A 24832-nucleotide genomic window follows, 5' to 3' on the forward strand; every position below is an offset into this window, starting at 1 on the left:
AATCCACCATGCCAGCAATTGGGGCGGGAAAGGGGGCTCCGACCAGAACCCCGGGGAGCTGCCGCCCAGAACAAGCCCTGCGCTGCTACCTGTCCACGGCAAAAGCCTGGAGAAGCTCCTTATCACTGTGCTCCACTACTCATTCATTAAATAAAGCTGAGAATAATGTCTTCCTTACCGGGCTGTTCTGAGGATTCCATGAGAATCCATATATGGTGTTTAGAATAGGCTCAGCCATGAAGTGGAGCCCCAAAAAATGTGAGCTGGTATTATTCCAAGAATTACACACAAATAGCCACACACTGGCAGGGGCCGGTGAGTGCCAAACTGATGACAGGCAGAGCTCAAAGCAGGCAGGTCAAGTGCTTGGGATGGCCCGAGGAGGCTGCCAGGAGAGGTGGCCCCTCCCCAGCTCCCACAGTGGGGGACACAGACTCCCCATCCAACATACCAGTCAAGGACATGCCAGTCACGTGCCTAGCATGGTGGGGGTCCAGTACGGGATACTCTGCATTATGAAGTTCTAATCACATTACAAACAAGGATCCCAAGGTTGCCATGAGGCAGCATCTGTGGGGAGTGCTCATGAATGGCAAAGCACTCCACAAATCTAAGGTATCAGAGTATTTCTTAGAAGCTTCACAGCACCTAATACAGTACAGCATTTGAAGTAAGCGTTCAATTGACAGTGCAATTTTCAGAAGGGCCTGCAGGGGAGCTTCTCTCAAAACTGACATCCTAGATGAGAAATACCCCTATCACAGGATAGACATTAAGGGGAAAAGAACTATTTGACATGCAATCACCATGGCCAGAGTCATACCAAATCCTCCTAATTCCCACATCCTAAACCCACAAAGACTCCATCTTCTCCTAGAGCTAACCCAGAAACCATCATTTGGGCAGCACAGTGGGACCTTTCCCTTCCAGGTTCTCCTTCCCAACCCTAGCCACAGCCCCAGCCCGGAGACTGGAGGCCAGCCTGAGGTCTAGCTGAGGCCCCTCCCTCTAGGCACAACCCTGCCCACCGCCGCCCCCCCCCCCCCAGGCAACTCTCCCACTTACTTCTTCAGCCACTCCACAATGTCCTCAGCTGTGGACCCATAGTTGTCATACTGGAACAGAAACCGTCCTTTCCTGTGAAATGCGGACAGACAACATGGACTCAGCCAGGGAAAAAGCTATCCAGGAGGCAAGTGAGCATCGGAAGGGAAGCAGGGGACTTACTCGAAATAGCAGATGGTGGGGTAGCCTCGCACATTATACTCCTCCTTGATGTTTTCAAATTCCGAGGGGTAGACGTTCATCCCAGCCAGCACCTAGGAGCAAGGGGAGAACAGGCCTATCCACACTCTGCCCTGCAGACACCCCCGCCTTGTCCACCTATCCCACCGCAAAGAGACCAAGGGGACAGAGCCTCACAGACTGACATGTAGCCCTGGGCAGTGGGGGAGTAAGGCAAGCCAACCCAGCTCTGGAAGACAACAGGGTCTGGGTCAGGAGCTGCCCTGTGGAGAGGCATTCTTTTTATTTGCCCTGCAGGGGGAGCTCACCCAGAGCAAAAACAAAATTCCAAGGGCTGAGGACACCTGGCCTTGCTACCAAGTTCAAACAGTTCCTACTGCCATCCAAGTATGCTTTAGCTTTCTCCTTGCCGATGTGAACTCGGACTTAACTCCTCTCCTAGGTTATAGCCACCACTCAGCCGCTCCACAACGTCCTCGCGGCCTGCCCCCCATCTGCCCACCTTGGCTTTGTGTGCAACATCCTCACACCTCACAGCTCCTGTGCAGCAATCTACCCGCTGACTCTCCTCCCTCCAGACTGTTAGAGCCCTCGCCTCTCTACTACTGTTTGTAACCATCCCCGACAGCCCAGTGGAACCACCTCCAAAGTCTGAACTTGTTCTGGCTGCAGGGTCCCCATATCCAATAGCCCTAGGTGGGAAAGGAGAATTGTAGTAGTTGAGTTACTAAATACTAAGAACAACTCAGAGTCCCTGGAGAGAAAGAAGACGGAGTGGCCAGACACGGGAGGACTGTTCCACAAAGCAAGGCAGCATAGAGGGGAGGGGAAAGGGAGTTCAGAACCACCAAGTTCTTGATTTCCCACCAAATTCTCCCAGTGACAGAAGTCACCTGAGCCTTGGGCAGTGCCATCCCTAGAGGCACCTAAACACATCTTCCCAACTATTTTAGGTATCTAGCACAATGCCTGGCATACAGAAGGCACACAATTAATGCTTACTAAATTACTGATTTTGCCCCATCTGTGGGATGCTGCAATGAGAATAAGCCTGAAATAGAACTTACTAGAAGCCCTGGGACCCTCTCATGGCCATTCTGCTCATTTCCCCAGACTGATTCAGCAACCTGTTCCAGTAATAATCGTCTACTTTATTTTTTTTTTAAAGATTTTATTTATTTATTTGACAGAGAGAAATCACAAGTAGATGGAGAGGGAGGCAGAGAGAGAGAGAGGGAATCAGGCTCTCTGCTGAGCAGAGAGCCCGATGCGGGACTCGATCCCAGGACTCTGAGATCATGACCTGAGCTGAAGGCAGCGGCTTAACCCACTGAGCCACCCAGGCGCCCAATCGTCTACTTTAAAGTTCTGTTTTTATTCTAATTGATCTCCCTAGTGTGGGCACACATCCACCACGAGATTAATCTTCCATGTCTTCCGTGTTTGTGATATCACTTTCCCGCACAAAACCTTTCAATCCCACAGAATACAGGCTAGCATCTAACTCCACACTCAGAGACCATAGGGTCCCTATCTCATTTTTGAGTTGTTCTTTCCTACAAAACCCTTAACTGTGCACCTGCTAGGATCCCGGGAATGGGACAGTCTGACACGGCTGCACAGGGAGGAAGCTGGACTGCCAGTAGTCTAAGGGACGCGGCAGATAGGGGTATACCATCGTGACTAGGATGCTGGGGCACAGGCATCAGGGTGTTGCATTTGGGTCCTAACTCCCCACTCAGTAGATGCATTTCCTTGAATAAGTCGGCTGCCTGTGTGCCTTAGTTTCCTCAGCAGCAGCCACGTTCTGTGATTGCTGGGAGATGGTAAAGGGAAGAGATCTTCAACACTCAAGGTATCTACAGCTCTCAAAATGTGTTAGCTGTTAATGTCCACAGTAGCTGAACTATGAAACAGCCCAGATGCCCATCGATAGATGAATGGGTAAAGATGTGGTACATATATACAATGGAAATCTTGTCATTTCCAATGACGTGGATGGAACTAGAGGGTATTATGCTAAGTGAAATAAGTTGATCAAAGAAAGACGATTATCATATGATCTCACTGATATGAGGAATTTAAGAAACAAAACAGGATCAGAGGGGAAGGGAGGGAAAAATAAAACAAGACGAAATCATAGGAAACCAACTAAGGGTTGCTGGAGCAGAGGGAGGGAGATGGGGTAACTGGGTGACGGGCATTAAGGAGGGCATGTGATATAATGAGGACTGGGTATTGTATAAGACTGATGAATCACTGACCTCTATCTCTATACCTAACATATCACTATGTTAGTTAATTGAATTTAAATTTTAAAAAACAAATTAATAAAAAAAGAAACGTTACCTATTTTCATTAATACTACTGAGAAGCTCTGTGATTCTGCCCAAATTTGTTGAACACATGCTGTGTTCCCCTGGCCCTTACTTTGTGTCTTCTAGTCCTATTGCTTAGGATGGCCACTCTGACCTCTCAATTTCTACCAAAAATTGATTCATCCTTGAAGGTAAATCAAATTCCACCTTCCTGTGCAGCCTTTCCAAACCACCTTTGCTTGTGATGAATTTTTAATTCTCTGAGGTTTTTTTTTTAGTACTCTTGTGCCTCTTGGGGATACTTATTAACTAGGTAAATGTTTCTTAATGATTTTATCTATGTATTTGACAGAGAGAGAGAGACAGCACACAAAGCAGGGAGAGTGGCAGGCAGAGGGAGAAGCAGACTCCCTGCTGAGCAAGGAGCCTGATTCAGGGCTCCGATCCCTGTACCCCGAGATTATGAATTAAGCTGAAGTCAGATGCTTACCTGATTGTACCACCCAGGTGCCCCGAGACAAATATTTTTTGAAAAACTATGTACAAACACTTTCTGGAGTCCATAAAGCCAAATGAGGCAAAAGCTGGTCTCAGCTTAAAAATTAAGGTCACAAGTCCTGACCTAGAACCACACGAGCTTGTGCCTCACAATCCGATAGGAACAAGATGGAAGCTTCATGGAGCTGGTGCTCAGGGAAGGGTAAGACTTCCACAGACATGGAAGTGAGACAAAACAAGACGCAGGCCAAGAAACAGGGAATATGCTGGTTTAACAGGACTGTAAGACACAGAAGGGGGCAGAAAGAGAAGGGTGACAGGTTCACTGCTGAGCTCACTCTGGAAAAGGCTTTAATGCCTAAGAAACCAGGACTTTATTCAGGGGGTGCTGGAGGCTTTTCCAGCTGCATTTTGTTTTTTTTCTAAGATTTAATTTATTTTGAGAGAGAGAGACAGAGAGAGCACAAGTGGGGGGAGGGGCAGAGGAGAGGGAACAGCAGACTCCCCACTGAGCAGGGCTCGATCCCAGGACCCTGGGATCACGACCTGAGCCGAAACCAAGAGCTGGATGCTCAACTGACTGCGCCACCGAGGAACCCACTGCCCCCATTTTCTTTTTTAAATATAAACAGGTCACGGTGTAAGGGGCAAGTCACGGGTCAGAGAGAGAAATCAGCAGTCCCTGGCAATCACCCTGTGTGAGCTAACCAAGCCTGACCCAGGCTGGTGGGCAGAGAGAGGACAGAGGACATGAGGGAGAGAGATGCATGAAGAGGCCCCAGCAAAAAAGCATGTTGGCAGAGGAGCCTGGGGTACTTGAGAAGAGTCATGAAAGCAAGCTGGCGGTCTGCTGGGTGGGAAGACATGGAATTTTGTTTTAGACATCCTGCATTTGGGACATAAAGGAGAAAAATTCAGACCAAGATGTCAAGCAGGGAGTCTGATACACAGTCGTGGAACTTAGGGACTCGGGCTCCATGGAGCTACATTTTGTTGAAACTGTGAACGTAGATAAAATCACTGAGGGAGAGGCCATCACAACAAGGAACACAATGCTGAGCCCTTGCTCCACCATGCTAAAAAGAAAAGAGGCTGAAAAGAGGAAGCTTGGGAGCACCCTCATTTATTGAGTGGGAGGAACGGTAAGCATAGGGCAGTGGAGGGAGTCAGTCGTGTGCATCTGTGAATTATCTGTAGGTTACAGAACTGTTTCCACATGCCAGCCATTCGCTCTTCACAACAGCCTAGTGAGGTAGACGGGGTTTGCATCATTATCCCCATTTTACAGATGGGGAAACAGAGACTCCAAGGCTATTTGCCCAAGATCTCCTAGCTGGGTAGTAAGAGCAAGCACCAGAGTCTGATCTGCCCCAGTCTGTCACCATGACGACGCCTGTCATGGTGTTTGTACCTAGACAGCCCTCACAGCCAAGGTTAACCAAAGATTCAGTGTGGACCTCAGTAACTAGCAAAGCTGGGAAGATGAGGCAGATGGGGAGAGGCTCTGAAAGTTGCTCAGAGGGGGAGCATCAACGGCTGCTGACGAGGATGTCAATTAGCAGCAGTACACAGGACAGACACCAATGAGTCAGCAGATGTTAATGACAGCCAAAGAGAGGCAGATCTGAGTCTGGAAAATGGCAATGGCTGATGAGCATCGCTGACCTGGCCTGGCTTCCATCTTAAAGACATCATCAAGTTGAATATGCCCCAAGAAATCTGTAGAGGAGGAAGGTTTCTGACCCTTGCCACAGACACGGCTTGCCGGAAAGGGTTCACAGATGAAGGAGACAAAGAGGAGATTGGAGGTGCTAGTCCAGCTTGCTTGCAGCAGTGGTGAGGGGGCAAGTGTTTGATTTCAGGGGCCTACCATCCATCTCTGCCCTTATGTGAGGACACTAAGGCATCATGCTTCTGGTCGCCCTCTTTCTGGGGAGCTATGGCTGTACCATGAGCCCCTGCCTCCAGGAGCTTCCTGCAGTAGGCTGTGTGTGTGCGGCCACATCTTTCCCCAGTTATGGAGCTGGGAAAGGCCGAGAATTTTCTGAAGGTGCTCTCCTGAGAAATGTTTTGTATAAACGTACCCCAAGCACGAAGACACAGAAGCGAGGCAATGAATGAGCTCACACAACACAGATGCCTTAGGCCAATGTAACTAACACCTGGCCAAAGCTGGGCTTGATCAGTCAGGCTCTCCAGGCACCCGGACAATCCCACTGGATTTTCTGTAATGTTGTCTAGGGAACTGGAAGGGTCACTTTCATGTTTCTGGACCTGGGCCCAGGCAGGAGAAGCATACACTGCTTGTTTGGGTTTTTTTGTTTGTTTGTTTCATTTTTTTGGAAGCAAATACCCTTAAAACAAGTAATCTTCAAGGCTAATCTTAAGAAAGAGCCTCATATGAGCCCAAGGCTAATGGGAAAGCCCTCATCCCACAAACATTCGTCCCATTTTGTCTCTGTCCTTAATAACTGATGCTCTGAATTCCCTTAAAAAGGAGGAACATCAGGGCACTTGGATGGCTCAGTCGGTTGAACATCCAAATCTTAGTTTCAGATCAAATTATGACCTCAGGGTCGTGGGACCACGTGCAGGGTCTGCTTGAGAGTCTCTCTCCCTATGCCTCTCCCTCCACTCTCTCTCTCAAATAAATAAGTAAATAAAATATTAGAAAAGGGGAACATCAGTTTTTATGTAAATGCAGAGCTTAAAATACAATGTCCCTAGGGGTGATAAGCCACACACTCATTCATTCATTCATCAACACATACGGGGCACCACTCTGAGCTTGGCCCTGTGCTTGTGCTGAAGAACTAGACACAAACCAAACAGAGCCCTAGTGTTCAAGAAGCTCACACTACATTGAGAAAATCATAATTAGTATCAACGGGTGAATGTGATCTGGAATAAAAGCGAAGATGAGCAGACCCAGCCATGCATGGCAGGGACAAGCTCTGTGGGAGCACAGGAGGGGTTGGGAAGAACACTGAGCTCAGCAGGGAGATGCACCATCAGCTGAGAATCTTCCAGATGTTGCATAAGACTGGCCCCAGGACCTCACCTGCTCTGATGGAGCTGGCAAGGCATTTGTTATTTGACTGGGGCTAGAGTTGTTTGACTTCCCCAACACCATAGAGCCAAGAAGTAGAGTCAAGGACTTTTCTAAGGGTATGTGTGGGCAGGCAGAACACTAGGTAATTAAGTCTTTTCCCCAGGCGAAATAATCGTGAAATATGCTATCTACTAAGGTCCCAAAATGCAAAGTGAAACTTCCCCCCAAGTGATGTATCTGTGCCCCAAGGCCAAACATCTCTACGCGAGTTGCTAAAAATTCATTAGTGAGAAACAAGCAGGACCTTGGTGTCGCCCCAAAATGAGGTCAAGAGAGAAAGCACCAGTTCTCTGCAACCCAATCCTGTAGCCAGACTGGCTGGCAGGGCTGTCACTATGCCCAGGTGCTGCCATGTCAACTTTTTAAATTGACTTTGAACTAATCACCAACTTAATTTGATCTGTAAATATCATGATTCAGATTTAAGACCTCAGAACTCCCTTCATGGGACTCTGGCTGGCTCCGTGAATTTTTCCATGCTCCTTGGAGGAGCCAGCAGCTCTTTCTGCTGCCACTAACAAAACAAAACCCCAAATCTCTGTGGCTCAGGATATATGCAAAACTGACCAGACCATATGGTAGAAAAGAGACAAGGTCAGCAGGTGGGGGCCACACAGAGATGACCAGGACCATCAGTGAGGGGTCCTCAGCTTGGTGAGCTCTGACTGTCCGGCTTCCCTGCCCTTCCTGCACCATCCTGGCTGCTCTTCCTTCTTGAGGACCGTTTCCTCAGTGACTCCTCTTCCCCATCCTATTCCTGAAAGGTGGGCAACCCCAAGACAACCCTGCCTCCTGTCGGATTCCCATCCCTTCACATTCTGCACCCTCTCCTTCAGAGAGCGCCCGTAAGCTTAGGTCTCCAGCTTCCTGTCTGGACTATTTCTTCCTGCTATCAGTTCCATGGTCATCCCACAGCATGGGAGCCAGAGCCTTGGCAAGCCTGGCAGGGAACTGCCCCTGAACCCGCTTGTACTTTGGGCCCACCACCCTTTACCACTGGGCTACCCAGCACCAAGAGCCTCAGCCCACCGTGGCACCTAGCCCCCATCATTCTGGAGCCCTGATGGTCTGCTAATGGCCCCTAGTCACCCAGCAATTCCACCTGTGCTTCTTGCTGGTTTCCTGGCTATTGTGTTACTGGTCTTGGTAGGACAGGCACCAGATTCTCCCGGTCTCAGCAACTCTGCAGAGTTCTTACCATCCATCAAGGACAGGTCTGGGTCACAGGCTCAGGGAACAGGGGCAGTAGCAGGAGGGGGTGGGCTCACAATTTTCAACCCCCCCCCCTGCCCTGAAGCCCTCCTCCCACAACTTTCCGGGTGAGCCAGTCAGCCCTGCCAGGCCCATGGGCCTCACTTACAAAGTGGCCTCGCAGCTGGGTGGCAGCCTTCTGGAAATGTGGCATCATCCTCTTGCACATGCTGCACCCTGGTCACGGGTGGGAGAGAAAGCAGATGCCGTTACACCAGGTACCAGGCCCCTGTCCCCTGCCCTCCCCCTGCTCCCCCTCACCCCAGGCTGACCTCCGGCTGCAAACATTTACCCAGCCTGCAGAAGGGCAGGGTCACCCCAGGGCCTGGGAACACAGAAAGAACGGGAGGCAGAGGCCCGGCTCTCCAAAGAGCTTACAGTCTCGATGGCATAAAATAGGATACATCCCAGCAGTCCCTCATCAAACATGGGCCTAAGCAAAAATAACATGGCTGGAGAAGGGCAAAGCAGGGAATAATTTAGGGCTGATCAGGAGTTCACCAGGAATTCTAGGAACCAGAATGGAGACAGGAAAGCTCAGCTAACAGCCTCCCTTCACTGCCCAGTCAGGGGCTAGGAATCAACATGAACCACATGCCATCAGGAAGAAAGTGGTCCAGCCACCGAGACGATAAGCTTTGGATTTCCACATCCCTTTTCCTTCCATCCACAAGAATAGCTGGACAGTGAGTGGAGCACCAGGCCAGGATTGGTGCACCTGAGTGCCCATCTTCCCATCATGCACTGCATGGCCCTGGACAGGTCACCTGTCCTCTCTGGCCGATGCCTCCTTCTGGCAAATGAGGAGGGTTGAAGCACACAACCTCAGGGCCTCTCCAGCTCTGACATCGGACAATCCTATGAGGTCAGCTCAGTCTTCTGTGGGGTTCTGTGGTCTACCATGGCCACACTCTTCTCCCAGGACACTGAAGGTCCCCCAAGACTTGGGGGACACAGGGCCCAGAGAGTCAGGCTCCAAAATCCACGACTACTTCCGAGTGACCTTGATTTAGAAGCTCACCCCACCCTGCATCAGTCGGAGCAGTCCACATTTCGGCACTGAGTCCCACAGGACATGAGCGCAGGTTTCTTCAGACATAAGGAATTCTGACATGACAGGCTGTTCCTCTTTCTGACAGCCGCTCTGCTGCAAAAAGGCTTTGAGATGCAACCTAAAGGCCGCAGACACCAAAGCTGCCTAGAACCCCATGTCAGGCTAGATCTCATCTCAACATGACACTGTAGGGACAGGGCCATGCGGCAGCAGGCCGACAAGCTCTAATCCATGTTAGCTAATACGCGGCAGACCTCAGGCAGAGTGATACTGATCAGAGAGGTGCTCTTCCCCACTGGACCACACACAGACACTGCAGAACTGTGAGCAGATCCAAGCTACCCCCAGGGCCTCAGGAACCTCCTCAGCACCAATTCTACTGGACCACATGTAACGCAGGCTATTCTGACATGGAGTCCCCCAAGTGCCCACAGTCTCTCCCTGACATGCCGGCCTGGCAGACCGATGGACACACACTGGACACATGCCAGCATATGAAGCGTGGGCTCAGGCTCATGCCATTAGTTCAGGGAGACTCAGGAGAGCAGGAGCTGTTGCCAGGCCAGCACGCAGCACAAGCCCACCGCTTCTGCCCTTAGGAGACATGAGAGGTACCTCTCTCCAGCAGCCTACACAGCACCACCCCCACAAGTGTCATGAAGAAAGGAACATGACATTTGCAGGGGACACTGTTCCCACTGTGGGACAGCACAGAGGCTGGACACAGGGACAACAAGGGCGCCTCAGCCAGGTGCCCGTGCTCCATGCTGGATGCCACACAGTAGGGACAACAGGCCACACAGTAGGGACAACAGGCCACACAGAAGAGTAAGAAGCTCGGCTCTGAGAGAGCAGGAGACCCAGGCCTGTGCCTCCCCTTGGCCATTTGCTGCCTCTGAAAGGCTGGCCATGTGGTCTGAGCCTTAGCTTTGCCATCTGTGGAGTGGGGACAGTACCTGTCCTGCAGGCTTAAGGATAGTGCCTGACACTCAGCAGGGGCAGCACTGTGAACACAAGACCTAAATGTATGTTCCCGCTACATCTGTGGGGGGCAGGGAAGCAGAGTAATTTCAGAGGGTGAGGGGACACTCCTCCACAGTGGACAGAGGCTGTCACTCTCGGGAGGGAAAACGAATGGGGGTGGGGGGCACTTGCTTTCACCCACTCTTTACCTGGTGACTGGATGAGGGGGTGAGAGTCAGACACCCCCTGGGCCATGTTCATCTGTCAGGAGCCTAATTTATGAACTGTCCCCAGAGGGGTGGTGTCTCTCGTCCAGCTCTGACCCTCTGCAGCGGCAGTGACCTTACCCTCTGCCATGCCCTCCCAACTCCACACCCTCCCAACTCCCTGTGGGTGGAGCTCTCGGCAGTTCTGGAAGAAGAAGTTAGTGAGGTGAAGAGGTGATAGGAAGAGTAATAGGAAGCTCCAAGCCAGCCAGTTTCCAATTTAACCTCACCAAAAATAGAGATGGGACTGTGATCCCTATCTGAATTTATCTCTCAATGGATTCAACTGAGAGGCAGGGGAAGAAATAAGACTAACTGTCACTCTCAAATCCCCAAAGTTATAGTAGTCACTCTTTTATTTGCTCACTAATTCAGTCAACAAACATTCACTGAATAAGCAGTAGGTCCTGAGGACCTGGATTCCTTGTCACAAGTAGAGCCTCCCAATGCCTTAAGGTTCATTCACCCCAAACATGATCAAAGGATCAGAGTCCTAAAAGTCTTCCCACTTAGGGAACTGGTGTTTCCAGCAATAAGCTGAATTATGAAGCCATGAAGGCTTGAGTGGACTAGTATAATAAAAGCACAAGTTTGTTTCGATCAAAACAACCACAAAAAAGAGTCCTGGGGTTACCTGAGACCCAGGAGGCTGTCCAATCTGAACCCTCCAAGAACCGAACTTAACAGCTCCCAGTTTTCTCCCTCCTTCCCCAAATGCTGATTGCTCTGTGACCCCAACAAGGGGTCTAACTTCTCCTACCCCAGCTTTCCATTCCATAATAACTATGCTTGCTTCTCTGCCTGCTGTGGTGAGAAGGATGGGCCCACTGCCAGACAGCCTGGGGAAGGGCTAGGGAGAGATGGCTCGCATATTCTAATACAAACTGCTAGGGAGCTACTCTTTTAAGTGGTCTACTACTATCATTATCCTGAAACCCACACAACTGTACCATGTTCCTGCCTTGTGACACGTACTATGTACCGATATGCACTCAGCTTTAGTCTCATTTAACCAATGCCTTGAGCTCTGAAGTGTTCTGAGATGAACCATAAGAGGCCCTGTCCCCAAGGGCTGGGTAGGCAGGACAATTCCTGGGGCAACTGGCAGCTGGACCATTAATAATGTCCCTCCAAGGAGAAACAAAACGGGGGTAAGCCAACCAGTGAACATTAATGAAGAGAATGACCCAGGGTTAAAGTGCAGATCATTCTGAGCAGAGACAGCTCTAACAAGACACCAGGATCTCCCTTCTATAGGCAAGCAAGGTTTCTGAGAAGAGGATGGGTTAGAGGGATACCTGGCAATCAACAGAGGTAGCAGAAAGGCTATTGTCATGGTGAATAAACCATAGGTCCAAGTCAGGGAGAACCACCAGATCCTCCTAGAAGGACAGCCATCCAGAGAGGCATGATCACTCAGGTGGAAATGGGAGGAGTCTCTGCTCAAAGAACTTCTCAAGAAGGGGGATTTAAGACAGGCTTTCAAGAGTAAACAGACCTGAAATGAGAAGTTACGACTCACATCACAGAAATACAAAGGATCATAAGAGACTAGTATGGATGATTGGTCACCAACAAACTGGACAATCTAGAAGAAATACATAAATTCTTAGAAACATACAATCTTCAGGGCACCTGGGTGGCTCAGTGGGTTAAGCCTGTGCCTTCAGCTCAGGTCATGATCCCAGGGTCCTGGGATCAAGCCCCGCATCAGGCTCTCTGGTCAGCAGGGAGCCTGCTTCCCCCCTCTCTCTCTCTGCCAGCTACTCTGCCTTCTTGTGATCTCTCTCTCTGTCAAATAAATAAATAAAATATTTTTAAAAAAGAAACATAAAATCTTGTAAGACTAAATCAGTAAGAAACAGAAAACCAACCTGAATAGACCAATTACTAGCAATGAGACTGAATCAGTAATCAAAAACCTGTCAACAAACAAAAGTCCAGGACCAGATGGCTTCACTAATGAATCTTCCAAACATTTAAAGATTTAATACCTATTCTTCTCAAACTCTTCCAAAAAAATTAAAGAGGAGGGGAATACCAAACACATTTTATGAAGCCAAAATTATTCTGATACCAAAACCAGAGAAGGACACCAGAAAAAAGGGAAAATTATAGGCTGATATCCTTGATGAACACAGATGTAAAAATCCTCAACAAAATATTAGCAAACCAAATTCAACATTAAAAAGATCACACAACACAATCAAGTGAGATTTACTCCAGGGATGCAAGGATAGTTCAATACCTGCAAATCAATCAACATGATACACCATGTCAACAAAATGAAGGATAAAAATCATAAGATCATCCCAACAGATAAAGAAAAAGCACTCAGTAAAATTCAACTTCTGTTTATGATAAAAACCTTCAACAAAGTGGGTATAAAGAAAACATATCTCAACATAATAAAGGCTATATACAACAAACCCATAGCTAACATCATACTCAACAGGAAAAAGCTAAAAGCTATTCCTCAAAGATCAAGAACAAGACAAGTATGCCCACTCTTGCCACTTTTATTCAACACATTATTGGAAATCTTAGCCACAGTAATTCGGCAAGAAAAAGAAATGAAAGGCATCCAAATCAGAAAGGAAGAAGTAAAACTGTCACTATTTGCAGATGATATGATACTATATATAGAATACCCTAAAAACTCCACCCAAAACTGTTAGAAGTAATAAGTAAATTCAGTAAAGTCACAGGATACAAAATCAATCTACAGAAATCTGTGGCATTTCCATACACTAATAACAGACTATCAGAAAGAGAAATAAAGAAAACAATCACATTTAAAATTGCATCAAAAAGAATAATATATCTAAGAATAAACTTAACCAAGGAGGTAAAAGACCTGTACATATACTGAAGACTATAAGACATTGACAAAAGAAAGTGAAGATGGCACAAATAAATGAAAAGATATTCCACACTCATAGATTAGAAGAATTAATATTGTTAACATGTCTATACTACCCAAAGCAAACTATAGATTTCAATACCAACCCTATCAGAATTCCAATGGCATATTTCACAGAACTAGAACAAATAATTCTCAAATATTTATGAGCTGCAAAAGATCCCAAATAGTCAAAACATACGAAAGAACAACAAAGCTGGCAGGATCATGCTCCCTGATTTCAAACTATACTGCAAAGCCATAATAATCAAAACAATATGGTACTGGGATAAAAACAGATACACAGATCAAAGGAAAAGAATTGAGAGTTCAGAGGTAAACCCACACATACATAGGTAATTAATTGATAATGAAGGAGTCAAGATCATATAAAAGAGAAACAACAGGCCCTTTAATAAATGGTGTTGAGAAAACTGGACAGCCACATGCAAAAGAATGAAACTATTAGACCACTATCTTACCCCATACACAAAATTAACTCCAGGTGGATTAGATACTTGAACACAAGACCTGAAACTATAAAATTCTCAGAAGAAAATGTAGGCAGTAAACTCCCTGACATGAATCTTAGCTACGTGTTTGTGGCACAGACTCCAAAGGTTAGGAAAATAAAAGCAAAAATATACAAATGGGACTACTTCAAACTAAAAAGCTTCTGTACACTGAAGGAAACCATCATCAAAATGAAAAGGCAGGGGCGCCTGGGTGGCTCAGTGGGTTAAAGCCTCTGCCTTCAGCTCAGGTCATGATCCCAGGGTCCTGGGATCGAGCCCCACATCAGGCTCTCTGCTCAGCAGGGAGCCTGCTTCTCCCTCTCTCTTTCTGCCTGCCTCTCAGCCTACTTGAGATCTGTCCATCCAATAAATAAGTAAAATCTTAAAAAAAAAAAAAAAAAAAGATAAGAAATAACAAGTGTTGGCAAAGATGTGGAGAAAAAAGAAGACTTGTACAGTGTTGGTGGGAACGTAAATTGGTGCAGCCACTATGAAAAACAGTATGGAGATCCCTCCAAAAATTAAGACTAGAACTACCATATGACCCAGCTGTTTCACTACTGGGTATTTACCTGAAGAATACAGAAACATTAATTTGAAAAGCTATATGGACCTCCACATTCAGTTCAGCATTATTTACAATAGCCAAGATATGGAAACAACTTATATAACCATCAATGGATGAATGGATAAAGAAATCTGGGATATATGTACAACAGAATACTACTCAGCTATGAAGAAGAATGAACTCTTGCCCCCTGCAACAACATGGATAGACTTTGAGGGCATTATGCTAAATGAAATAAATCAGAGGGAAAAGAAGAAAAAACTTAACTTTACTTCCATGTGGAATCTAAAAAGAAAATAAAAGTAGGGGCACCTGGATGGCTCAGTCGGTTAAAGCGGCTGCCTTCGGCTCATGTCATGATCTCAGGGTCCTGGGATCCAGCCCTGCATCGGGCTCCCTGCTCAGCAGAGAGCCTGCTTCTCCCCATCCCTCTGCCTGCCACTCTGCCTACTTGTGTTCTCTCTCTGCAAATAAATAAAAATCTTAAAAAAAAAAAGGCAAAAAAAAGCAAACTCCTAGGTACAGAGAACAGTTCAGTGGTTACCAGAGGGGAAAGGGGCTTGGGTGTGGGTGAAGGGGGTCCACTGTGGGGTGATGGATGGTAGCTAGCCTTTTGGGGGTGATCACTTTGCTGTATATGCAGAAGTCAAATTATAACTGGTATGCCTGAAACTTACATAATTAAAAAAAAAAAGAGGGGGGAGAAAGAAAATGAAAATGTGCTGTATGCCATATGTCTTCTAGGCAGAAATCCAGTCTAGGCAGGGTGATATATAATTGATTTGAGCACCTACACTGTGTCTTATGCATACTATTGAAATAGACATAGTAGTTCCAAAGTGGAAAAAACAAACCAACCAACCAAAAAACTAAACAGAACTCTAATGCCATAGCCTCTGAGCCTCATCCAAGCCACAGACAGGCTATGGCACACTGCCCTCCCACCACACATGGCCCCAGCCTTCGGGCTGTTGGTTTCCTGAAGGGCATATGTTGAACACAGAGTCACTAGGGGACTCCCATAGGCTATAATCTGAGGATTTTCAGTTAGTGGGTTGGGACCTATCAGATCACAGGGGTGGCCCAGGCGCAGTATTTGAGGCTTTGCAGAACATACTGTCAAGGACTCAATTCTGCTTGGCCTGAAAGCAGCCATAGACAAGGCATAAACAAATGAACGTGTCTATGTTCCAACAAAAGTTAACTTACCAAAAAGGTGGACAGTCCATGGGCCACAGTTTGTGGACACTTTATTAGAGGGTTATGAAATAGTAGGAAAAACCAATAACTTCTAAATGAAACAAAACAGAAAAAGAAAATAGTGTGTACTGCATCTGGCAGAGTGGATGGCAAGTAGTGAGAGTTTAAGTATGGTTTTGTAAAACTTGTTTCAGCTTATGTACTATAAGTGTACACAAATTCTGTAATTTATATATATGTATCATTTGTGCATAAATATTATATATGTGTATAGATATATAATTTGTGTATACTTATAGTGCTAGGCTACAATGAAAAATATTTCTTTTTTTATGGCTTTTAAAAAATTTTATTCATTTATTTGTCAGAAAGAGAGCATAAGCAGGGGGAGCAGCAGTCAGAGGTGGTAGCAAGGCTCCCTCCTGAGCAGGGAGCCCGATGTGGGACTCGATCCCAGGACCCGGGATCATGACCAGAACTGAAGGCAGACACTTCACTGACTGAGCCGAACAGGTGTCCCGAAAAATATTTTTACATGAATACTATGAAATACAGTCACAAATTCTGAAAGCCATTGCTCTGATCCAACCTTCTTTCTTTCTTTTTTTTTAAGATTTTATTTACTTATTTGACAGAGAGAGATCACAAGTAGGCAGAGAGGCAGGCAGAGAGAGAGAGAGAGAGAGGGGAGAAAGCAGGCTCCCTGCCAAGCAGAGAGCCCGATGCGGGACTCGATCCCAGGACCCTGAGATCATGACCTGAGCCGAAGGCAGAGGCTTAACCCACTGAGCCACCCAGGCGCTCCCAACCCTCTTTCTTATAGAAATAGCAACTGGGGGGCAGAGAAGTGAAGGATTTGACCAAGGTCACCCGGCTCGCTGGTGGCATAGCTGGGATTAGAACCTAGGTCTTCTGGTTGTCATCTCAACAGTCTTCCTGCTATTCCTGTGGCCTCCTGTCTCATCTAGAGACTGAACCGGAATTTGGGGCCCTTTCTTCCGTGGTCCCCATCCCCCCACGCCTCATAGGCAGTCCCAGCAGCTCTGCTGGGCGAACAGCTGCCCCGAACAGCTGCCCCAGGAGGCCAGCCAGCCTCAGCAGGGTGAGCAGCAGCAGCAGCACCTTGGAGAGGACACAGGAGGCAGGGCTCCAGGAGCACATGGCTCCGCCAGGCAGACAGCTGGGGGGGAAAAGGCTTCGGGCCCCCTGGGTGCAGGGGGGCGGGAAGGGGAGCCAGCGGGAGGATCTGGAGAGGAGACCTGTGCTGTTGCTGGATGGAGCTCAGGGCAAGGAGGGCAGAAGAATGGATTCTAGTGAGAGACAAACTGATGCGGACAGCAGGAAGGGAGGGGCCAGGTGAAAAGGCAAAGAAGCAGAGACAGAGCAGGGTGAGGGACACACTTTGCACTTTCAGGAAGCTGAGGCGAGTTCCCAGTCCCCTGCCTCCCACCCCCAAGCTGTCCCTCCACAAGTCTGAAGGGGAGGAGAAAGATCACTCACAGGGAGCATAAAACATCATGAGGAGTGGCTTGTCTTCCTTTTTCAGGAGCCGTCTGAAGTCCTGAGGCACAAACAGAGAACACGGCAGGTCAGGCACGTCAGACACGAAAGAACACAATGGGGAATCAGCATCCGCTGGGTGGGGGAGCACCTCGGCTGGAGAGGGTGGATGGGCACTTCAGAAGCCCCACGGGCTGACCTGAGCTGAGGGACATGTAGTCAGAGCTACAGCCGGTCAGGAGCTGGAGGACTGCGACAATCTGTACCATGTCACCACATGTGACAGATGGGGAAACAGAGGCCCCATGGGGGCACACAGCTTTCCCAAGGCCACTTAGTGGGAGGAAGTAGTCAGCATCAGGCCAACAGCTTCACTTTTAGCTCTGCCTGAACCATTCAAAGACTGCAAGGAGCTAATCTTGTCCCACGTGGCTGAATGAGGCTGCCCCTTCATGGGATTTATGGAGTGGTTTGGTCTTGGGGGTGGTTGTGGTTGCTTACTCATAGCCCAGCTTGGCCAGATGGGGATCTAGCTGCTTATTAGGATAACACAGGGTTAACCCACACCCGCTAATCTCTTTCCCCAGCCCTGCTGCTGTCCTAGCGCCCAGGAGTCCACTTTGGGCACAGAAGCATACAGAGAAAGCGAGCCCCAAAGCCCCAGGAGGTTACAAGCTAAACAGATCATCTGTATTTGTAAAACCCTAAGAATAGCACCTGGCATGTTATTAGGCAATATATAACTATTTCTTAAATAAATACAATAAATGTACAAAGACAAACGGTCACAACAGTGCTAATGCAGAGACTTGGTGTAAAGCAGGGCTGGAGACCTTTCTTCCAATGAGAGTCAACGATGTTCCAGAAAAAGCAAATCTTTGAGGGACTGCAGAGAAGCGCAATGACAGAGCATATTTTGATTAAAATGATTTGCTTCTCTAACCAGTCTCCATAGAAGAAAATTAGAGGTTTTTCTCTTTTGAATAATAAAGAAAATAAAAGGAGATTACAAAATGCCGCTTTCTGGCAACAACAAGGCATTAGGTAAATAGATGAGGGTTCATCCCGCACAATGGAATACTAGTGCATCATTAAAAACGATGAAGAGGAATATTTAACGTCACAATAAGATATGCATGTTACATTAAGTTGGGGCGGGGAGCAAGTTACGAAGCAGCATATAAAATGCAACGACACTTTTGTGAGTAAAAATGTTTATGCATGCGTTATGTTGAAAGCCTGGAAGGCCAGAGAAAATACCAGCAGCGGGTATCTCTCAATGGGAAGGGAAAGGGTAACTTTTTTTCTTTTAAGCTTCCGCTGTATTTTCCAAATTTTCAACAATGCATATGTATTACTCATAATTTTTCAGTTAGATAAAAAACATTACAAAGATTTTGTAGGAATTCAAAACATTTTATAATAAATTCTGAAAATGTTCACTCTTGTTTAAGTAACTAGAAATATGTAATTCTACTCACTGTAAGGAAGAATTACTAAGATCTTTGACCCTGACAATGGGTAGAAAATGCAAACGCTTTGAAAATGATCTTCTGAAATCCCTGGAGATAAAACCTCATAAAGATCTGAGACAAAAAGGTTTTTCTGGGCCTGTAACAATGTGGTTTCATACCCTGGGCAGAAACAAATATTACATTACATTCAAAGATCCTTAACTGCCTTCAATGTGGAATAATAAGCTCACACATACGGATCGGCAATTCAAACCTGAATTTGGAACTTTTTGTTATTTTATGTGGGGACTCAATCAGGAGAAAGGCAGCTGTACCTTAGACTTCTAAAAGAGAGCAAACAGCACAAAGTGTAACAAGAGTATTGCCTATAGGTATGAAAAAAAATTTTCTGCTTAATATTTCTAGTTACAGAAGAACGATCTTTGGACTTTCAGGACATAAACATTTTAGGAGAAATATGAATATTAGGAGAATACAGACCGGTGCAGCCACTATGGAAAGAGTAGGGAGGTTCATCCAAAAATTAAAATAGAAATTCCATATGATCTAGTAATTCCACTACTGGGTATTTACCCAAAGAATATGAAAACACTAATTTGGTAAGATACATGCACCCCTATGTTTACTTCATTATATACAGTAGCCAAGATATGAAAGCAACCCAAGTGTCTGTCGACAGATGAATGGATAAAGAAGATGTGGTGTGTGTACACAATGGAATATTACTCCGCCATAAAGTCATAAAGAGATCTTACCATTTGCAACAACATGGATGGATCTAGAGAGTATAATGCTAAGTGTAATAAGCCAGTCAGAGAAAGACAAATACCATATATTTGTCACTTATATATCTTAAAAACAAACAAACAAACAAGCAAAACCAACCAACCAACCAGAAACAGACTGATAAATTCAGACAACAAATTGGTGGTCGCCAGAGGGGAAGGGAGTGGGGGGATGGGTGAACCAGGTGAAGGGGGTTAAGAGGTATAACTTCCAGTTATAGAAAAATAAGTGACAGGGAAGAAAAGTACAGCATAGGGAATAGAGACAATAACACGAATAACTTTGTATTGTGACAGATGGCAACCACACTTTTCATGGTGAGCACTATGTAATATACAGAACTGTCAAATCATTGTCAATATATCTGAAACTAATACACCACTGTGTGTCAACAGTATTTCATATTTAAAAAAAAAAAAAAGGACATTCTCCTTCCATCTACAACACAGCACTGCCTGCCTCACTGTTAGAGTCCCTGTTAATACAACAAAGAAGCTCTTGCCCATCCTATATGAAGGTACCCATGGGTAAAGATGCACATTCAGGACAGGTGGGACAGGTTTAGAAAGAAGGAGGGTCACAGTTGTCTGAAGATTATCATTCAACCACCATTCCACCCCAACCCCCCATTCTAGCCAAACCCAGAATTGAAAGCTTAAAAGGATAATTTGTTCAAATTTATATTACTTAAAATTGTAGAGACCTGACCCAAGTCTCTGGAAATCCAACCCAAACCTCTGAGGTTATTCTTAAAGAAAAGGAAAAACAAAACAAAAAAAACCACGCTTTTAAAAACACACACGCACAAAGCCAAACCCAGCAACAACTGAGTTACATTAGGAAAGGACGTTTAAATGGATATTCCTATGAGGAAATCTAAACCCATTAAAATACATTAAATAAGGCGGTGAAGAAGGGAAGAAGCTCTCAGGCAGCAAGCCTGTGATCTCCTGTGGGTTCCATCAAGGAGCTGGGAAGGAGAACAAATATTAGGGGCCTGGCAGTCCAGCTATCTCGGAGGAAAGCACAACTCGTCCTCGAAGACTCCCCTTTCTCATTTCCTTGGGCATCGCTCCTAGGGAGCGCCTGGTTGGGGGAGGCTTCAAGAATTGATGGGGAATAAATTACCTTTTCACTGTCAATGTGGACAACATCTTTGGCTCCAGGATCTTCCTCCCACAGTGGGGGCCCTTTTGGATCCTTCAGAAAGGCCACTATAGACTGAGGAAAGGAACAGAAAAGGGAAAACTCATTTTAGCCAGGTAAAGAGGGAGGTGGGGAAATCAGGAACCTGCCCCATCTCCCTACCCGGAGACCCATGCACCTGTGGAAAGAGTCTACGTGTGGCATGTGGCCAAACACATGGGGGGCAGGGGTGCAATTCCATTGCCCACGGACATCCCTGCTGAGAGCCCTAAAAAACGCACCCCCACCACCTCCACCAAAATTTTTCAGCCATGTGACACCTGACTCTAGTCAGCTGATCCACACCTCTGTGCTTCTTCATACACAGAAATGAGATTTGAGACAATTCACTGGTTTACTAAAATCAGAGACACACTCATGCTTCGGCTAGGTTTCATCTCCAGGAAGCTCTCTGATCAATTTGACTAAAGGCCTCCAGTCCTGTCCAAGTGCTCCACATTCAGGCACCAAAACTGTCAGTTGTATCAGGAGGTAAGCACACCTACTTGTCACCTGCCCAACACTGTGTAATCTAAACTGGCTAGGGAGCAGGTTAAATCCTGCATCCTCTGTGGGGCTTAGGCAGGGTGCTCAACCCCAGGCCTGCCTGGTTGGTGCACTTCTCTCCCTGAAGACTACTGCCCCCTTCTAGATGCCCAGGATGAAGATCTGACAAAGACCTGCAGGTTGAAGGGCTTATTTAGCCTTTGTCATGTGGACAACTGCCTCAAATCTTACCCCACTCTGCGGAAGACACACATGGGACAGGAAATAGGGGCCACGTCCCTCCACTGCCCTCCAGCCTTGCCATACTTCACTGGTCCGGGACAGGAGTGGCATTTCCTTCCCTCAGACAGCCACTCTGGGAACCGGTGCTCAAAGTCTGTGAGAGCCAGGAATGAGTACCAGAAACCAGCCAACCTCCATCTCTCCATCCCCAGAGGGGAGCTGCTGGTCTCCGTGTCAACACAGAGCCTGCAGTGTCCCCAGTTTGATGCAAGATTTTGAGACTTTTTTCCACTTTGATCAAGTTCCAAAAAGCAGGTGACAAGTTGGGCGTGTCCACAAGTGTGGTGGGAAGGAGGTGGGCTTGGGCGAGAAAAGGAAACACCCTCTTAGCAAGGCGGTTCATTTGGCCCAGGCACTGGTCACAGACACAGGACCTCAGGGAGGCCGACTAGTTCTGGAAACTCCTATTTGGAAAGAGCTACCAAGGAACACTGGGAGACAGCTAAGATTTCGCAGAATTTCATTCAGGTAATGCTCCTTATTTGTCCAAATGGAGCTGTGAAACAACTCCTGGCAAGAAAAGAGGGGCCGTTTGCACCATGGCAAAGGCAGGTCTGTCCTTGCAAAAGCTTCGCCGCGACAAGACAAGCCAAAATGGAAATGGCGGGGCCTCCTGAAACCCATGCTCACCCACAGCTGCAGAGGCACCTGCCGCCCAGGCCATGTGAGAGAGATGCTTCTAGGCACCCACCTGTTTCAGAAACACCTAGGGCAGGGGTTCCCAACGCAGGGCATGTGGCAGCCTTCGGGAGCCAGTGAGACCTCAGACTCCCAAGAGAGCCCTCCTTTATACACTACTTTACTTAGCATTTCCATTTGCTCGCACGCCCACATTTTACATTTACTTTATGCGAACATACTGTTTCTAGGGAGAAGATCTATGCCTTCCAGTAGATTCTCAGTGGGATGAGGAACCCAAAATAGGTTAGGAACTCCTGCTCCCAGGGGGCTCCTGTCCACACGGCGAGATGAGCTGAGTTGGAGAGTGAGCCCTGGCTCCCATCCCCCCTATGCCAGCCCCAGCCCCGCCTCAGCGTCAGGGAGAGAAGACATGGGGACACCAAAGGGAAGGGGTCACCTCTGCTGATGTAGTAACTGAAATCCTCATACTTGCTTTTCAGGTGGAGATTACTCTTGTTTAACTGAAGATGACTAACCCCATTCAAAGGTTCTCTCTAAGTCCATCTGCTGACAACATCGGAAGTGGAGGTCTGCACCTGGAATGCCTCCCTCTCCCAGTCCTCTTGTTCTCTGTGCCCTGAATCCTGGGGAAATGGCCCCAGGACTCACACCTGGTTCTCAGAACATCTTGGTGTCTGAGAAAACACACAGCCACACAGCCTTGGGAGGTCATCAGAGGCTCATCTGAGTTTTGGCTTCCAGGCACCTCCGGGCCTCACTGCTTACACACAGTAAGGATTCTGCTGGACAGAATGCTGACCAGCAGAAGGCCACTTACACAGGAAGGTCCCCTCTTTCCCCTCCCTTGTCTGGCCTCTGGCTTCTGCAGGGGCCACTGCACAGTGCCGGCGGCCAGGTCCCTGCCGAACCATCCAGCAGGACAGTGACAGCAGCCAGAGCAGGGGCCTGCACAGGCCCCCAGCCGGGCTTGGACTCCTCTAGCTCTCTGCACATTGAGGCCCAGGAAACTCCCTGAGAGGAACACCAACCTGTGACCAAGGAGGGCTTTGGTCTTGACCACTCCTGCTGGATGAAGAGCAGAAGCCCTCAGGCAGTCATGGGAAACACTATGCCACTTCCTCTTAGCTCTGGAGAGCTCCAGGGGCTCTACCCTAGGCCCTGATAGCCCTGGGGTCTTTAGAGACCCTGGGACTAAGGATGCTTTCTCTCTACTGAAGACCCTGATCCTGTCCAACACTTAGACCTCTTCTCCAAGTGGAAGTCACAGAAAGGATGGAGAGTGAGCAGATGCCGCACACCTTGTCTTGGTAAAGGGGTGGACAAAGACCAGGCCTCAGCCTCCCCTACCTAGGCCAGCTCCAAGTGCTCAGGCTCCCTGCTCCTTCCCCACCCCCACAGCTCTGAGCAGCTGCTATCTCCTGCTCCACGACCCCAGGACAGCCAGCTCGGAGGGAGCCACGAAACATAAATTGGACACAGCCTCAGATATGAAAACGAAGAGCCCCCAGCACCCCTTCCATCCCTGCATGGCACTTCCCCACCTTGTTCCCGGGGAGCACATGTTCTCTCCCAGGGCTTTAGCTGACGTCTTAACAACACAGAATAAGAGTCTTAAGCAACCCTAGTTGGGAGAACTTTCTCTAAGTGTCTAAGTGGGTGTTAAGATAAGTAATCAGGGCGAGTCTGTAGAAGGTAAAATCTGTAGACTTAAAAAAGAAGGAAAGTTGGTAGGCAAACAGGAAGTGACCGGGGAGCTGAGGATGAATGGCAGAGGAGAGGGGTCCTGGCGGCTGCACAGACAGACGGATGGACAAGAAAGAATGGAAGGAGATGGAGAGAGACAGAGAGAGAGGAGCATGGGGTTCAAGCCAGTGAGATAAGCAGGAGAGTCTGAAAAAGTAAGTTCTGCCTGTGTTGGGAAGAGAGGAAATACATGGCCTCAGGTATTTCTGGGGCAGGGGGATTCCACCTGGACCAGACACAGAAGGGGACAGGCTTGATGGAGAGGATGGGTATGCTGGAGGAGGAGAATCCAAGGGCAACAGAAGGTCTTGGGGTCTTGGGGTGACAGCACCTGCGGGTCACAGCCCCTCCACACTTATTTTCATTGATGGTTTTCTCCACTGACTTCCCAACTGGCTCTGTAGCAGGAAGCAACTCGGTGACATGGGGATGTCATCTGAACCGAGCTGCAACCGCTGATGGGGCCTACCTGCCTATGTCCCACCCCCTGTGCTCACCTGGGCACAGGGAGTCCCCCCCACCCCCAAGCCTCTGGAGAGCCAGCACGGACATTGCCGTGGAGACGAGGCGAGGTTCACACCACAGCAAAGGGAGACCCAGGCCTCTGGAGGAGAGAGGCAGATGGTGGCTTGCCTCCTGCGATGACTGCTGATAGATTTGCACACTTATCTACGAGGCCAGTCCCCCTTGTGTTAACAGTTACAAACTTCTCCAGATATTCTGCTGACATGTGCTCCAGAGATAAGAATCCCTCAGGTCATTTGGAAGAGCTATCTGTGCAATCTGCCCTTCCTTCTCTCAGAGGGAACCTGCCAGGCCT

General features: G+C 47.7%; 1 protein-coding gene across 2 annotated transcripts in view; it reads right to left on the reverse strand.

Moving 5' to 3' along the window:
- PDIA5 (protein disulfide isomerase family A member 5) overlaps positions 1-24832 on the reverse strand; it is a 91662-nt gene that overhangs the window by 32835 nt on the left and 33995 nt on the right. For both annotated transcript variants that reach the window (XM_004745444.2, XM_045088821.1), the window contains exons 6-10: positions 20782-20874; positions 17393-17453; positions 8534-8601; positions 1228-1319; positions 1066-1137 (exon numbers count right to left, since the gene is read on the reverse strand). In XM_004745444.2, the coding sequence (XP_004745501.1) occupies positions 1066-1137; positions 1228-1319; positions 8534-8601; positions 17393-17453; positions 20782-20874 (386 nt within the window). The remainder of the gene's footprint in view (positions 1-1065; positions 1138-1227; positions 1320-8533; positions 8602-17392; positions 17454-20781; positions 20875-24832) is intronic.

Source organism: Mustela putorius, unplaced genomic scaffold, assembly GCF_011764305.1.
Source record: "Mustela putorius furo isolate JIRA1106 unplaced genomic scaffold, ASM1176430v1.1 tig00003834_pilon_pilon_pilon, whole genome shotgun sequence".
Lineage (NCBI taxonomy): Eukaryota > Metazoa > Chordata > Mammalia > Carnivora > Mustelidae > Mustela > Mustela putorius.